Source organism: Astatotilapia calliptera, chromosome 20 (genome assembly GCF_964374335.1).
Source record: "Astatotilapia calliptera chromosome 20, fAstCal68.1, whole genome shotgun sequence".
Taxonomy (NCBI): Eukaryota; Metazoa; Chordata; class Actinopteri; order Cichliformes; family Cichlidae; genus Astatotilapia; species Astatotilapia calliptera.
Window position 1 is genome coordinate 8,971,952 of NC_137441.1, and position 18,250 is coordinate 8,990,201.

Genomic DNA, 18,250 nt, shown 5'->3' on the forward strand with positions numbered 1-18,250 from the left:
ACTCATAGTTCTCAGCTCACAGCGATTATTTGTCCAAAATATAAATACAATGAGACATTTCAGGACTGAAAACAAGATTAGGTGTGAATCAGGACAAATCAACAGCAACTGTGCTTTTTTTTCTCTTTTATTTAAAAAGGAAAATAACAAATGTAAATAAAAAAATACATGTTTTTGAGCTCAGCATAAGAATAGAAAAAACGGGAAAACCTGGTGCAACGGCTGCACAGGTGCTGAGATTTAATCCCTCGCTAAAGCAGAAAAAAAACCCCAACTCAGCACACTGAAACCTGATTTAAAATATATGTACAGTATAAAAAGAAATGAGTACACCACTCTTTAATATCACCTAAATGTCAGCTCATGTGAAAGAGACAAAACCAGCTATAGTTAAAGCACCGCAAATGAAAAACTCAGTGCAATGGTAACCAATTAAAATGTGACTGAGCAGCAAATAGAGAACTGTCAGGTTAAAGGTCGTTTAATGTTCAATCGGATAAACATCCACTGGAATCTTCCTTGCTCGTCACGGTCACCTTACCCTTTCTAGACTCGGCCCAACTTTCACTTCACGAGCAGCGACACAAGAGAACAGACCACCTGTTGATTTCTCTCCAAGTGATCATTTCACACAGAAATGTAGCAGAAATCACAACACAGCTAATGTCCTTTCCCCCACATACGCACCAGAGCCCAAAAACCAAGCATTCGGATGCGACTGTGTCGGGTATGTGTCAAAGGTGTGCTTACTTCTTTTGCACAGAGTTTCTACTGTGAAGCGTCTTTTGTTTTGTAACGTAACAACTCTAACGGCATTCAAACTATTAGTAAAGTAATAATAACAAATTTAACATTAAAAAAAGTTCGCAGGGGTATACTCACTTCTGTTGTATGCTGTATCTAATACAGAATTATACATTCTAAAGAAAGGTACAGCTATCGAGTCCCAAAGGTAAACGAACGCTAGCAGCTTAACTAATCTCTTCTTAGGATAAACCTTTTGATTCACAAATGCAGCATGCTAAAAGAAATAATAATCATACAAAACAATATCGCCAGCTCAGGGCCACGACAAGATACAATGGATCATCACTACAGTGTATTATTTTCATCCCTGTGCTGGTGTTTGATTTTTGGTTTGTTCAAAGTCCCTGGTTCCCCGTTCAAACTCGAGAGTTAGTAAAGGGCGACACATTGCTGAGTATTTGTATTGCTGGAGAAAAGAGATGGACGTTGGCTACTTTGCATCTCCAGTCTTTAAGCTGGCACTCCACCAACTGAACACACATTCACTTATTTTACAATGTGAATCAACTCTGTTTCGGTTATGTTACGCATTTTATCCACTGTGAGCGATACTAGAACTAAAGCCCAATGTTTATAACCTTCTAAAAGTTCTCAAGCTGTTGAAATCACTCAGACGTTACAAATACAGAGTGAGACACGTCACTCTACCTTGTTTTTTTGTTGTTGTTGTTTTTTCCCCTCCTCCTGTGTCACTTTTGGGCTACCACGGAGAGAGAGAAAAAAAAAAAAGAGTCACATACCAGGAGAGAACCCGGTCTACATCTCACATTTGATGTCCTGTAAATGTTATATTAATATTTTTCACCGGGTAGAATTTAAAAACTACCACTCACACAAATGTACATATACACACAAACACATATATTGTATGTACTCAACCTGCAGGCTATTAGTGGAGTCACATAACAATTCAAGGCCCACCCCAACATGCTCTGGATTTCATTTTACTCTTGGGATCCATGTTGACCAACAGCAAAGGAACAAACAAACAAAACAAATAAGGTTTCTCCCACACTGGCATATTTTCAGACAGGCTGGTCATAAATCTGGTTCTATGATTTCTGATCTGTTTGTTTAACCAAAAGAAGAAAGAAAAGAAAGCAAAATCCTAACGGGCTCATGATTTACTAATAACATGGAAGAACACATTCACGTGTCGTTTGGTAAATAAGAGAAGAGACTCATGACAAAAAATGGGCTGATAGGTCATTCATCCTGATTCACAGACCAGCAGAGCCCTCTGAGTCTGCGTTTAAGCCAGCACACATTATTTGGGATGTGACACCTGAAAAACTGAGGCCCTGAGCATCCAAGATGACACAGAAAGAAAGTTTGGGTCGGTCATAAGGTCGGCAGCCAGCCAACCACTCGCACGGCATTTATAAAATTAAAACCAGTGGAAGTGAATCTGCTGAAGACCAAACAATCCACCCCCTAGCAGAGTCAAAGCGGGCTGATTGGTCAGCCTTGTCCACTTTGCAACGTCAGTGGAGAGACGGGGAAGAAGGGCATCAGTGGAAATAGGCTCGATAGCAGGCGAAAGCACTGAGAGCCAGCGCTGTGCACAGGCACACTTTGGTTAGTAGTGGGGACCAAGTCCCCGGCATGGGAGAGTTTTCCTTTGGCTGCTGCTCAGATTTGTTCGGAAAGGAGGTATCATCGTGGATCTCCAAATGGCCGTCGGACTGAGCAACACCGTCACGAGCGTGCTGGAGGTCAGCAGCAGGCTGGGAGTCAGCAGCTGGCATCCTTTTTCGAACTTTTTCTGAGGAGCTGAATGAGAAACAACGAAGGTTCAGATGAGAAAATAATTCTTTTTTTTTTTTTTTTACTTCTTTTTTTTCCACAGAAACATGGACTTCCTTGCTAGCTGAAATTGGAAGATTAGTTTTTGAGAGAAAAGAACAAACACAAAAACAACAAACAAACAAAAACACAACAACGTACTAACTTTACCTTTTTTTGACCTCATAAAGTCCAATCAGTTACGTGGGGCATAAGGATTTCATTCTTTTCAAATATGAATGAAATTTCGAGTAATGAGGTCAGCATATGTACAAAGAATCACTGTGAGCAAAACATCCTTTTGATTAGTGGTACTTATTCTAAATTTATGTATTTAAAATGTTTACGAAACCTTTTCAAAATTACAAATTCACAACAGAATGTGAAGAAATAATCACTGTGACCTTGTATTCACAAAGTATTGTATTGAAAAGATATCATTTTTAACTCTACGTGAAAAAGGGCCACGCTGTACCTTTCTGTAATACCACATGTGCCACAAGATGGTGCACTGAGCCTGGGTAAAATTTATTTAACCAAGATATCAAGTATCAAGACTAATCTTGATTCATGATACAGAGTTTTTGCACAGTTGGAAATGCAGTGTGAAGGATTTTGGGTATGCAACCTACACAGATGTGCTTGTGTAAAAACAACAACAACCAAAAAAAAAAAAAAGTAGGTGTACAGGGATGATGGTGTGCATAGGTCGCATGCTTATTGATTGATAAGTAGGCCTGAACAGGAAGAGTTAACATCATAGAGCGAGAAGGGCCAAATAAAACAAGTGATAAAAGGGTGGCATGAAAAGCACAAACGGAGGCTGCACTGGACAATTTTCATTGGTTTTAAAACCCTTTGTTAGAGAGTAGTCCACAGAGCAGTTGTTTGTGACACTGCCCCCTGCTGAGAGTAAACAGCTACAGCTAGACAACAATCTGCAAGGTTGTACGTAGGCTGTAGGCCCTGTAAGCATCAGCACACACCTGTGGCATCTTAACACACCCACTGGTGAAATGCTTCCCTCGGATGGAGCAAGTCGATCACGAATCAACAGAGAGCTTTCTGTAGTGTCTGTTAAATACTTAAAAGCCGTGTATTTAATTTTAGGAATTCAACACCTCATATTTCAAACTGCACTCTATTTAATTATGTTTCCTGGCCTTTCTGCTCCACGGAGCTATGAGCTTTAGAATCAACACTGACACACGATCCTGTTTTCCTAACAATATTAGATAAACTCAAACAAAACGTGATCTGGATGATTACCCCAGACTGTAGGTCTCTGTTGCTCGGATGATCTCTTCAGGGAAAAAGGACGGCTCTGCTTTGCCATTCTGAGGGTCTCTGGGAGGAGGAAGAGGAGGAGGAGGGGTGAACTCGGGAGGATCATCTTCCTCGTTGGACTGCGCTCTCCATGACTCCTTGAAGAGGGGAAAAAAAAATAAAAATAGCTAAAATAATAGATTTCAAATCGATAGATATTGCAGCATGTTTTGGTTTTGTTTATTTTTTTAGAGGGGACCTTTCATCAACAGAGACTCCAGTTTACCTTCATTATATTGTGCATGTTCCTTTATATTTATTATATCAGTCTAATCACAGTATGCTTCTTAATTATTATTATTATGTTTCTTATTACCAGTTAAATGAAAACAAACTCAGTGCATTTATTTTTATGGTTTCTCATAACTGACAAAACAAAACCCGTTTATAAAAAACAGACACAGGCTTTGAACTCCAAGTCAAATGAACCACCCACACACACACACACACACGACCAAGTAGTGATTTCTAACATTCACTCTTAGGATGTTTATGTGCTTTATGTCAAAGGGTTGATTCTGTTCATCTGGACGTCTTATTTAAATGGCCTCCTTGACTCCGCGCTCCTCCCAGACCAGGATGTGTACATCCTGATCATTGAAAGAGTGTCCACTGGCCTGTAGGTGGAAATAGACTGCAGAGTCCTGGCCTGACGAGGTAGCTCTTCTGTGTTGTGCCATCCACTTTGCCAGAGGTTAGTTGGATTCCCCTATGTATAAATCATGGCAATCCTCCTGGCACTTAACAGTGTACACTACATTACTCCGTTTGTGTCGGGGGACCCGATCCTTGGGCTGGGCCAATATTTGGCGCAGTGTGTTTTGGAGTTGAAGCCATGGAGACGCAGTGTTTAGAAAAAAATGCGTCTCAACTGTTCCGATACTCCTGACACATAAGGGATCACTAAGGGTTTTTGCTTAGGCAGCAGTTGTCCTTCTCTCCTGGATCAGCTGGAGCTTTCTTTAGGCGCCTTTGCACCTTTGACAAATGTCCAGCTGGGATAACCACATTTACTCAGAGCCTTCCTGAAGTGATGTTCTTCTGCTTCTCTGGCCGCTCTGTCTGTGGGGATGGTGTTTGCTCTGTGTTGTAGCGATTGACAGAATCAACCTTTTGGGATTTACTTACCTGGATGATTGAGCATGCATCAAGACATTTGCTTTATGATGTTAAAGATGACCTATAATCCATTTTCTCACTCTATCCACTTTGTTAGAAACACCTTGCTAGGAAGGACCTCTTGTGCCTTCAGAAATGCCTTGATTCTTCATGGCATAGATTTGACAACTTTCTGGAATTATTTCTCCATACGGAGATGACAGCAACCACAGATGATTGTGTGGAAAAATCCCAGTGGATCAAAAGTTTCTGAAATATTTAGACGAACAACATTCAAAGTAATTTAAAACCACCTTTCTGCACATTCTGATTCTCAGCTTAAACCTCAGCAGGTCGCCTCGGCCATGTCTACATGCCTAAATGCATCAAATTGCTGCCATTTGATCGGCTGATTAGATATTTTTGTTAAGAAGTGGGTGAACAGATGTACCTAAAGATGTTGTCAGTGAGCGTACACACTGGTACAATGAGGGGATATACTTGTATGGTCATCTCAGTGGGAATCCGGTCTTTAAGTGATGACGTGGTGAATCCTGCTTCCAGCCCCAAACTACTGTGCGTTTAATAAGGCTTTTGTGTTTTTTACATATTCTAATGCTTTGTATCTGTCCCGGACCTTCGGGAACCCTCACGTTAACTTTTGAGTGGAAAAAAGTTAGCGTTCATCCTCCAGGTTCACTGTTTATATTATGCTAACATAGCTGTGTCGCTAGTGATCACATAGCACATCAAACCATCAAGCCAAACTTCAGTAACCCTACAAACGTCACTGCTGTTTACTTTCCTGTCTTCAATTGTTTCATAAATCTCTCAGTCAGAACATGGTATATTATATTTAGATGCAAACTAGCGAGCTAACTTCCTGATAACTTAGAACTCCATTAAATTTCATAAATTCAGTTTTCATGGATGCCTGGAAGTTAAACTTAATCGTTACACCTGGTAGAGCAACAACGCTGATCATTTTAATAAAGATGAACGGATTTAGACAGTTTTTAACTCTCAGTGATGCCGCAGTGATCGCTGGACTTAGGGACCTGCAGCAGAGTTTGGGCTCTGGCACGGCTAATGACGTCAGACTTAAAGACTGGATAGCTCCACCGCGATACGCTTTACCAGTGACAGCTAATCAAATGAAAGATGGATTAAGGGGAGCAAGAAACTAAAACAGTTTGTTTCAGAGAGCAGATAAACTGAAGCTTTGGACTAAGGTCCAGTATAACATTAAAAAACAACAACAACAATAAAACAATAACTTAAATTCTGAAGCAGGTAAAGTTACTCTCATAGCCCTCCAAACATAAAAATATAAAAGGTGGATATTGGTATAGCATTTAATGAAAAACAGACAAACCAAGTAAAATTTGTGCATTAAGAGGACAGAGCAGAAACGAGAGGAGGGACTTGCCTGCACGGAAGTATCTCCCTTGATGTACTTGGCACCTTCAATTATAGCCAGGTAGGAGAACCGAAGCTGATCTGCAGTCTGAATCAAGCCCGTTCGATAGCGTCGCATCTCCAGCAGCACATCGCGAATACGAACTGAAGACGGGTCTTTACGTAGGGACATCTACACACAGCAGCAAAAACATTCAATACAGACGTTTCTGACGTCCTCTGTAAGGTGTGCAAGAGCGTACTGACTTCTGTCACACTAGCAAGAAAATAAATAAATAAACAAAACTGTATGTGCTTGTACTTGAGAACAATGAGTGAGCTACCAGAGGTTTCAGCCACTAAACTGTAAAGACAACTTAAGCCAATAGATTTAGGCACACGAATAAATAAGAGCAGCTATCACCAACAAAATATACTTCTTTAAAATAACAAAAAACTGTAAAATTAAAAGACTAATCACTTGAAAACAATAGAAAAACTATAAATAGAAGCAAAATGCTCCTAATTTCAAGATCAGGACCTAGACTGAAAGGCAGGTAAACACAGGAATTTTGAAAATATGTTTATAAATACTAATACTGGAGCACACCTAATAAGATTCAGCAGGCTGTTCTAGCAGCTTGAAATACTTAACCTGAGGGTGGCCTTTGAAAAAAAAAAAAAGAAGAAAAAAAGAAAAAGAAATCACCTCTTCAACCAACTAAAAGCCAATGTAACGACCTCAGTGCAGGTGTTCTATATTTGATTTATTTATTTTTGTTTTTTTAAATACAGCTGCATTCAGTAACTGATTTTTTTTTCCCTTTCTTTTCAAAGATTCCTCTGAGCAGAGTTTCAGTACAACCAGCCAGGTAGAAATAAACGCGTGGATGGTTTTTTCAGCATCTCCCTGGAATAAAAAGCTTCTAACCTTTATAAAACTTCTTAAATGATTAAAAAAAAAATTAAACTGGGCTGCTGATGTGGTTCTAAAAGTGAGGTCTGCAGTAAGGTCTGCACGAATTTGGACAATGACACTTTTTTTTTCTGCACAACAGTGGATTTCAGTCAATATATTACTGAAGTTCAAACTTTCAGCTTTAATTCAACATTAATGCAATACTCTTATTAAATTGACTTTTTAGGAATTAGACATTTTGATACAGTTTCCCATTTTTAGAATCTAAAAAAGTAATTGGGCAAACTAACAACTTTAAATAGTTTTTTTTTAACACAACCTAACCATATGTCCAATTTCTAACCAGGTGTTCCAACAAGACAGCTTAGACAACTAATTTCTAAATTCTAATGGATTCCCATTATCTTAGCACATTTCATCTGAAAATCAAGTGTTGTTCTAGACTACAGCTTCTCAAGAAAAGGTTGCGTTAATTTCCTGTGCAAATGTCAGTCTCCTAGGAGATTAAATTTGTTATTATCATAACTTCCTAAGAACAGAGTTTGTACACACCAACAAGAGGCAGGTGTCCACGAGGCAAAAGGTCCCAGAGCGCCCAATTCCAGCACTGCAGTGCACCACCACTGGTCCCTGGTCTGAATTCAGACAGCCCGACTCTCGCACCTTGAACAGGAAGTTGAGGAAAGATGCAGGAGACTCCGGCACCCCAAAGTCGGGCCAGGTCGTGTAGTGAAAATGCAGAATCTCACGAGTCTCTTGAGTCTGCAGAGAAAGATTGGAGAGAAAACATGTAGGAGAAATGAAAAACTCAAAACAAAGTGCTGATTCCAAACTAAACCTGGATGTAGGGTAGAATACCATGTGGTGCAAATTCCTCTTTTATAAATTATCACAAGCATGACGTTCATGTTTTTGTTTGTTTTTTTAATCTGTGAATAAACAGACACTCCTTTTAATCATTAGCATGTTGGCACCACACGTTAGTAGATGTGACAATTAAGCCAGCATCAAAGATGAAGTGCTGTTTCACCAAGTGTGAAATAGAGACTCGCTGGAGAGCCAAAAAGGAAGTGTATGTCATTTGTTGCTGTCAGTTCTTGAGTCTTACACAGAACAGTAACCAGTGGAGGAAAAATAAAAACAGAGGCTACACAGTAAAAGACCCTCACAGAGAAAAACAACAACAACAGAGGACTAGAAGCAAAAGCAAAAGCAGCTCATTAGAAAGTAGACCATTTCTCACAGTTTCAAATATTTATAGCGCCTACAATTGCCTAAAAACAACAACAACAAAAAAAAAAAAAACTAGTACAGTAAATCTAGTGATCAAATCCACTACAGGGGGTATATAAAGACAAGCCCTGTGAATTTGCCGTTTTTTTGTTAACTCTGGCCTGATTCTTCATTTCCACTTCACCGTCAGGCTTGACTTCTTCTTCTTTCTTTTTTTTTCCACTAATGATCTTGAGTATGAAAATTGTTCCTTTAAATTAAAATCTATGTTTACAAAGTTTTCACTTTTTTAAAGTTTTCTCATTTTCACTTCATCCCTTTTCTTTACACCGGTGTATTTTTACCCAACCCTACAGTTTTACAACCAAACTCAGCAGGAAGACAACTTACACACAGATTTTCCAACTCCAGCTGACGGACGGTGTAATAAGATTTGATGTCTTCAGAGACAAGGGTGAGCTTGAAATTGGTGTCTTCGAAGATGGCATCTCTCTCCTCTCTCTCTGGCCAGTACTGGGCACACTTAATCTAAAATGACATGAAGGTACACATTACACGCTGGGTAACGGACAGCAGTGAGGTTCAAAGGTAAATAAGGTATGACGATACTAAAACATTGTGAGGACTCAAACAGCTGCTTACAGAGCCTTTCTCTATGACCCGGTTCAGCATCACTACACCACGGGTCCTCTGCTCCCACACCATTTCCCAGAAATGGCCACATGTACTTGGTAGGGGTCCCTAAAAAGGAAGTACAGCACATTTGTTATATAAAAGGCAGGAAATAATATTTTTAGTGTAACAGAACACAATAAAACAGTATCTATTTAAAGAGCTTTCCAAGGCATCTGATTATTATTATTTATTCATTTATTTTTAAGACATTTGGTCTTCAGCATAAACACTCTTGCCCTGAAATTTCCTACAGAGGGAGACTGCAGTATGTTTATCCTTTGCGTAACTTCTTTGGATCAAAAACTGATCTAATCTACATTATAAACTCCTAAAAATAGCCTGGAAATATAGACGCAATTTTGAGTGCTGTTTGTAAATACATAACATTGTATAAGCTCTGTGTATTGCAAACAAACTGTCTTGTAATACAGTTTTGTTGTAATTGCATGGCTGGGAGAGGAAACATGATCACTCCTGTCTAATACACTTCTTTGAATGTTGCCAAATCAGCTTTGACCCAAAGCCACCGAAGCTACCCTCCATTATCAGCTCAAAGATGCCAGCTGCAGATCAGTTCAGTCCCAGTTCCTGCTCAGTTCCTTCTGCCTTGTCACCAGTTCATTGTCTGTCCGGCATTAGTACCAGCAGGGATCATCCCCAAGCTTTGCCCTGTGCTTTGACTTGGACACTTTGGGTCTTTACATTTGCCCATTTCCAATGTGTGCACTATGAAATGTGGAGCATTTACCAGCTTAATATATTGGTATTGTTAGTAAATAACTGACAATATTTGCTTCACAAAGTGCTTTAAAAGTTTTGCTTTCTCAGTGCGAGAAGGAATAAAGACATTTTAAATGCTTTTGGCAACTGATTTAACTTTATGTGGGGGTTTTTTTTTTTAACTCAATCTTCAATGAGCTTTGTTTCTCTCTCTATGGTTACGACCTGTGGGTAGTAGATCAAAAAGGCAGAAAGTCAAAGCTCTAAAGGATGTCTGGGCTCAGCCTCAGAGACAGTATAAAGAGAGTGGCTATGCAGGAGGGGCTCAGGGTAGAGCCAGTGCTCCTCAGGCAACTGACCAGGAGTTCTCCTGGCACCTCATAGGTGAGTTGTTTCAGGAAGGTCCTCCAGGGTGAAGAAGCCCCAGCAAACCCAGGACACCTTTTAAAGATTGTATCCCTTGGTTGGCAATACCTCAGTTTTTGCCCAGAAGAGCGTCTGCTGACATTGCTGCCTCTTTGACTTGGAGCCACATAAACAGCAGAACAACACAATGGTATATTCATGTCCACTTGGCTGAACCCAACAGCAGCAGGATAAAAAACAAAAACCTGAGGCACAATTGTGACTTCATCTCAGCAAGTATAACGAGCCCTAATGTCAAAGTGTTTTCCCAGTGTCACTCTAACCAGAAGGTCAACTCATTGATGCTGAGGATGACTTAAAAGTGATAAAACATGATAAACCTCGACTGAGGTTAGAATGAGGGTGGAATGAAAAGAAACCCCTTCATCGTTTAAAAGCACAACAAACAAAAGGATTCTAAATTTATCATAAAAGCCAAATAAAAACCTCAAGAAAACGGTGTCAGCAGAAACTAAGAATTATGACCTTCATAAAGGGAGGACTTCATGCTGAGTTATTGCATTAGAGTGGCCTCGTCTTTAGCTCTGTGTGCCTAACAAACTAATAACTCATATTCATTTTAAAAATGCTGCAGACAAGGACCTAAAATAAGGCGTAACTATAAAATACAAGATATTATGGTCATTAGGCCAACCAGGAAACTATATTATCTTATACAATCAGAAAATACTGACTTAAAAGTTTGGATTTTTCTGTCATTGTCTCTCTGAATTAGAGGAAATAATGAATTTTCAGTGCTGAATCTTTTCTACACTTACCTGAGTAAGGATATAGTTCCTCCGTGCCTCTTCTACTGTTATTAGGCTGGCATTAATGTAGTCATTTGTACCTAACTGCAGACGTATTCTGCTGTGATCAACTGAGAAGAGAAAAAACAAAAAAGAAATATGAAAATATGCATATGAACTTTTTTTTTTTTTTTTTTTTTTTAAATGCCACAACCCACCAGGGACTAAAAATGCAGTTCTCAAACCAAAACAGCTGTAGGGAACACTTAACAAGCATCTTCATACAAACTAAAGATGTTTACTATTGTGAGATTAGCTATTTACGATTTCCAGTGAAATAACCTTTTAGGTAAAAGGTTAGCAGTATAAAAAACTTTCAGGTTCCTCATTTTCATATCTGATAAAGGGGAATAAGAAAACCCTTGTTGGTATTTACGGTAACTATTTGCAACTTGGTCTGAGAAAAAAAATTTTGCATGGCTTATTGAGTGTGAAAAAGAGGAAACTCTGGTGTTCAGCTGTTAGTTCAGGATGTTTGTAGAAAGTTCATCGTAACCTGACTATCTGCTGAAGCTGACATGAGGCTTTCAGTTGTTGCAAAGTCTCCAGCAGTAAAAAGATTTTGAGAAGAGGTCAGCGTGACCTGTGAGAAGATAATCATGAGAGGAAGTGCACTAGACCCATTTTAAATGCCAAACTGTTATAGAAAATGAAAACAAACAAGCAAGAAAACAAAACAAACAAACAAAGACATTGATGATCAAAAAAATACATATTGGAAAAAAATTGGTATCTTTGTGTTCTTTGAGTCAGCAGCAAGAGGGAAACTTCCAGAGCTGAAAACAAAGAAGTGGCAAAAACTGCAGATCCTCTAGAGACCACCTGAGGTTGACTCTAAAAGCAAATAATTCCCACAAGACTCCCCTGTTAAAACACCCAAATTTACAGCATTAAAATATATATTTACAACTTGGTGTAGAAAAAAAAAAAAAGAGGAAACTCATTCACTTAGATAAGTGAGTTATTGAGTTAGCTTAGTCATTGCATTGATTGACAAGTGTATTTACATGTAGCTGATGTACGCCTCCACTAACTGCAGTCACTGAGCTTTTTTAAATGGAGATCATTTGACTAATAACTAATGTGTGATACAAACTAGTCACAAAGTTTGTGCTCCTTTTTGGTGAGTGTTTACTGCTACTGTATTAATTAACAGTTCATTGATTCTGCTAAAAAAAAAAAAAAAAAAAAAAACTGTACCTGTAACCTCAGCCCTTCACCCTTTCATCCATATAAGGTCAACTCTGGCTCCCCAAAAATCATCATAGCATTATGATGGTGGCAAAACTCTAACTTTAAAGCTTCAAAATTCAGCTTTTATCCACATGCACCTTTAACATTGTGTATGGTCACCAAACTGCCAGTAAGAATATATTTTAGATACACAGATTTATATCCTGAAGTAACAGCACAATATCCAGCACACAGCTTGTAACAGTACCAAAATTTTGGTCAAAGACACCAGTAAGTCCCAATGAGGGCAACACTGCTAATGAAATCAAGCTCACAAAAAACAGTGGCTCCTTTAAGATTTTTAAGCTATATCCTCAATTCAGAAAAAAAAAAAAATTTCTGTTAATATTTATGAATGAATTGTGCATCAGTATATACACTCACTTTTTATGTAAAATACAAACAAATAGGAGCTGTGTGATTATGGATAACCATATATTAATTAGGGCTGGGCCATATTATACCGTTCACGGTAATACCGGTATAATGTTAGGCAACGATAGGAAAATGAAATATCGCGATAGAATGGGAGTAAAACGCGCATGCGCGGTGCCTTTGTTTTCATACGCACATGGCCAATTGTTGAGTGAAACAGATGAACCAGAATTGGTTTATAAAAATGGTGCAACTTCCGTGATGTGGAACTGGTTTGGTGTTTGTCCGTCAGATACACAACAAAGCACATTTTTTTGCAGAACATGCAAGCGGCCGTTGTTATTGTCATATTTGTCGGACTAAGATGCTCTTAAATCTGGGAGTAATCTGGGTCCTAAACTCCGTATACTTCAGGTCAAACAACACTGTAGCATCACTTAGAGTTAAAAACTGTCTAAATTCTTTCATCTTTAATAAAACGATCAGCATTGCTGCTTTACCAGGTGTAACTATAAAGTTTAACTTCCAGGCATCCATGAAAACAAAAGTTATTACCTTTAACGGAGTTAGAAGTTAGCAGGAAGCTAGCGGAAGTTAGCTCGCTAGTTTCGCTAGTTACCTAAGCATGATATTGCATGTTCTAACTGAGAGATTTCTGAAAAAAATCAAACGTACAGCTCTGCTATCACTTCCAACATAAATGAAGACAGGAAACTAAACAGCAGTGATGTTTGTAGGGTTACTGAAGTTGGGCTAGCTGGTATATAATGATGTGCTACGTGATCGCTAGCGACACAGCTATGTTAGCATAACATAAACAGTGAAGCTGGAGGACGAACACTAACACTTTTCCACTTATAAAAGTTAACGTGAAGGTTCTTCATGGTTAGAGACAAATGCAATCGCATGGCAGGATGCTGTAAACGGACCAAACTTCAGTCAGGAGAACAACTGAGATAATCCATCCACAATGCGAGGTTAGTCATTAATATACTGCAACAACATGGGAATAGAGCAGCTGCCAGAGAATTCAACATTAATGAATCAATGGTACAGAAGTGGAGGAAGCAAGAAGAATGAGTTTAATAAAGTTTGATTTATCTGACTGCTTTGTTTCGCTTAATGTGCCTTATAATCCCGTGCACCTTATGGTGCGAAAAATACGTACTGCACACTGCAGTTTAATGTTGCAAAGCACCTCTTTTTAACTTCAGTGGATATTATACATGGTTATGCTCAGGATATGTCAGCCCATTTCTACTGGAAATGCCTTTTGGTTAAACTTTCAGCAAGGAATTTGCATTTGCACTGTTAAATTTTTATAAAGCTTTAATGTACATAAAAACCAACTTCTTGTTTATGTGAAAATAAATGGAAGGTTGTCTTTTTGCACTAGTAATGTTGTGGAGTTGTATTTTGTCTCGCATCAATTATATCGTCGGTTATATCGTTATCGCAAATTTTCAAATATATATCGTGATAAATATTTTTGGCCATATCGCCCTGCTCTAATATTAATAAGATAAGCATTTCCTCTATTTCCTCTCTTTTTTGTTTCTGTGTTTGCTTTTTATTTCACCATTTATTTCAACGCTTAAAAAATAAATGATACTAAAAGCATTGCTGGGAAAAAAAAACAACTTAATTTCCCCTTTCCCTGATCTTACCCTGTGTAGCTGTTTTTGAGACACTCAGTAATAAATTAGCTGGAAACACTACGCCAGTCAGAGTGATGCAAGGCTGTTTCTATTGCGCAACACTACCTTCACTTAACTTCAAACTGATATTACAGTTCTTGTACCTACTGAAACTCCAGCCAGCTTAGGTATTTATATAATGCTGCATAATGCTGTGACTTCACCACAGATGTTTAAACATAAATAGGAGATTATAGACCCTTCAACACTGCGGGTAGAGTACCAAGCAAAGAGACCCACAGTGGCATTCACTTAACCTTCAAGTATTCAAATGAGGTTGCATTATCACCCCAGCTGTATATTTATATGTGCCTTTGTGATATTTTGAATCAGAAAAAGGTTCCTACCATGACATGACATTTGCCAGTCCACAACTTTTCATAGTTTCTTACACGAATAACCCCTTTGGTGTGGCAAAGATAGTAGAAAGCTGTGTGAAAATGTGAGCATGTTGTTTTTTAAAACATAACAGTGTTTGATTTTATTGTAATTTTCCACTTCTACTTACTCACTTTAATGTTTTGCAATGAACCACAGTTCACAGAGGCAGAGCAAGATTCAGAGATATCCTGAAGCACATGTGGTTTGATAACTGAGCAACCAGAGCTGGCAGGCAGGACACAAACAAATCTGCTACTTTCAGGGGCATTTAGACAACGTTTCTACTGCAGTTACCCAAATACTGTATCCCTGTGACCAACCTCTGTCTGCATGGTGCTAGCTTTAAGAGGCAGGTGAAGTTTTAGGTAATGTATCCCTTTTACAGCAGGTTTGGTATAAATACCTGGCATAACCGTGATGCTTAAAATCACTGAAAACCCTAGTTAATTACATGAAAACATTTTCAAATATCTGCCCTAGATAAATGAAACCAGTATATGAGTATATAATGAGGTCCTAAATGTAATTTTAGTGGCTACAACACCTTGAGAGTTGTGGGAATATTTAAGTATTTCAGACTCTGCAGTCCACCACACTGAGGCAAGCAAAGACAAACTTACACGGGCTAACGTCTCTGTATCGATTCCGAGTCTTGTTTTCAGGTGATTTGGCAACCTTACAAGGGAATTCACTCGACTGCTGCCGAATCTCCTGTAACAGAATAAAAGGAGGAAAACAAGCATTAAAGCAGAGTTTTGGTGTTTTCGCAGGGTTTTTTTTCTGTTTTGTTTTGTTTAAAAAAAACAAAAGAAACATCCACTCCACATTAAAAAGCTCTGAGTGTGACTGCTGTATTCTTTAAGACAAACAAACAAATAATGATGACATTCGCTGATGACCCTTTTACAATTTCCTCTAGCTATTTCAATAATAATCAGGATTATATTTGCCTCAATACGAACACTGTCAAAAGCTTGTATTTAGACTACCCTTTCTTAGGGTGGCTAATGAAATTTTAATTTAAATGTCAATTCTCATTTCCAACTATTATGAAAACAAGAAACAACATTCATTTTCATTGTTTTTATTGTTTTATGATATATATGTTCCAAGCCCACCTCTTCTGCTTTCACCTCTTCCTAAAATGTTTAAACACGCTGTTTAGTTCAGCTGCAGGCAGTATAACTGCAAGAGAGCTAAAGAGTGAGAGAAAAAGTTTCAAGGCATAGGTAGGGGAACCTGTGGAAGGATTTTTAATGGTTGACTGCAGCCGTTTCCAACTTTAGATCACTTAGGGCCTGTCACCCTATCTGCTTTTGGCAATGCTGAACAGTTTGCTGTCAGCTTCAGCTCTCTGTGGATCACCTTAGGCTGCGTTAACGGTTTCCCAAGAAGGCTATTACAGCCTTTCGCCCATCTGGACCCACAAACATCCCGTTATGGAAGCTATGGGCTTGTAGGGACCATCACCTGGTCTGGCTTTATAATCCAAAGCCCTGCCTACTGGATTTTTTTTTCTATTTTATTTGAATTATGTAACAGTTAAAGAAGATTCCATGTGAAAAAACAACAACAACACGGTTTTAACTTCAGCCACTGCATAATGTTTGTAAATAATAGAGAGATGATTGAGATTTGACTCACTGACCAATCATAGTCCATAACCTCACGTTCCACTGTTTCAGTTTATTCAATTTTCTTCAGCAGGGATGAATAACAAGACACGAGGGAGAAAACCAAAGTCCACAACAGGTCTGATTGTTTGATCACGACTGGATTATGAATAACAATTAAGCTCCATTAAGAGCATTTCCTGGCTCAAAACGAGCCTTTGGGGTGATTACATGAAGTTCGAGTAGCAGGTCAAATTTTCTTATACGCAGAAAGAAAGAAAAAAAAAACAGTACACTTCATATCATAAATGAGGAAGTGAATGCCTTCAACATGTTTGGCAGACAATGTACAGGCAATGTACAGAAAATATTTAATGTGTTGGTAAATGTTTTGAACAGTACTTTTGCTAGTTCACAAAAAAATTCCAAAGGGGTACTTCTAATTTTAAGTTTTAGGATATGGTCTTAAAGAATTAAAATAGAAGCTGTATGTTACATATAACAGACTAATGAATCCTTTATGTCATAGTATATTGGGAGAGGGGGATTCCTGGCTCAAAGCAGGTTTCAGTTGGGGTTTTTTTTGGTTTTTTTTGTTATTTGTTCTGTCAGTAATGTATTTTTTCTAAATTAACCCCACTGAAAACCCTTAACAATGCATTTAAATTTGAGTAAATCAAACCCCATTCAACAAAAATTACTAAATTTTATTTTATGAAAGGCTAAAACTTCTTTAGAACGTGGCTTCTTTAGAAAGTTTTTACAGAAAGGAAAGTTTCTACCATTATTGTGATGCATTTCCATTTGAATTGTTACCTATGGCATTTTACATCTCATGTGTATCATGGTATGGGAGCGATAAAACCGCGATACGATATTTTGGAGGTTTGTATCGTGATTTCACTCGGTTTCAGGTGTTATACCCCTATGTAATGTATTATAAACATTTATAATAACTATATTTAAGCCTCCGATTAACAGCGGAATGGAAATAGTGGACGAAACTGAGAATAAATCGTTAAAAATAAGTTAGTACGTCCAAAAAAGTATGACGTCAGTCAGCGTTGAGCTGCTGCCTTTATACCCGAGCAGACGTATCAATCATCGGATAACTCCGAGCAGGAAGAACAGGCACTGAACTAAACACCAACACACTCATATAGCCAGAGAAACTATAGCTACCACCTCACTGTACGTAAGCTACACATTGACCTAACCAGCTTCAGCTACGGTCTGATTATTTCCACCTTAATTTGCCAAGAGCTCTTACCTGATAAATGGCGTTCCAGCTGCCGTTTTCATCGATTTCCCGAAATTCAGCTTCCATCGCTGACAGTCCAGCTGCCACTCACTCTCTCGTTGTTTAGCCTCCCGATACGAACAACCAAAAGTCCCCGAAGATTAAACAAATTTCAGTCAAACTATTTCGCGCAGTAGCTGGCAACTGGTCTGCCGCTGTTTTGTAATTCTCAGTGCGGCGGCATAGATTACCGTCTCGGCCTGCTCTTAGCGGAAACACGCCGCTAACTCCTCCTCCTGCTGTAGCTGCCGTCCTTGGGTGACCAAAAAAAAGAGAGCAGAATATATTTTTTTAAGAAATAAAATTCCTCCTGCGTTTCTCTGTGTGTCACTTTGGGTTTATAAGCCCCCGTCAAATCCGGATTTCACACTTTGTTTGCTTGAGACGGCTATTTTACTATTCCTACAGCGGCAGTTGAGACCGACCAGCGGGCATGCGCGGAAGGCATCTTGTTTCTGGAGCGAAACGCGTCTGGG

The 18,250-nt window shown here is 38.7% G+C and overlaps 1 protein-coding gene across 1 annotated transcript; it reads right to left on the reverse strand.

The window, feature by feature from the left end:
- Positions 1–1,735: 1,735 nt before the first annotated feature.
- ptpn1 (protein tyrosine phosphatase non-receptor type 1) lies at positions 1,736–18,233 on the reverse strand. The gene is made up of 9 exons (XM_080295010.1): positions 17,745–18,233; positions 15,482–15,572; positions 11,146–11,246; positions 9,209–9,307; positions 8,957–9,094; positions 7,886–8,095; positions 6,446–6,607; positions 3,862–4,016; positions 1,736–2,580 (listed from the first exon to the last, which is right to left on the reverse strand). Exons 1-9 carry the CDS (start codon positions 17,799–17,801, stop codon positions 2,319–2,321), a joined length of 1,275 nt encoding a protein of 424 aa, XP_080151136.1. The 5' UTR covers positions 17,802–18,233; the 3' UTR covers positions 1,736–2,318.
- Between the last annotated feature and the right edge of the window lie 17 nt (positions 18,234–18,250).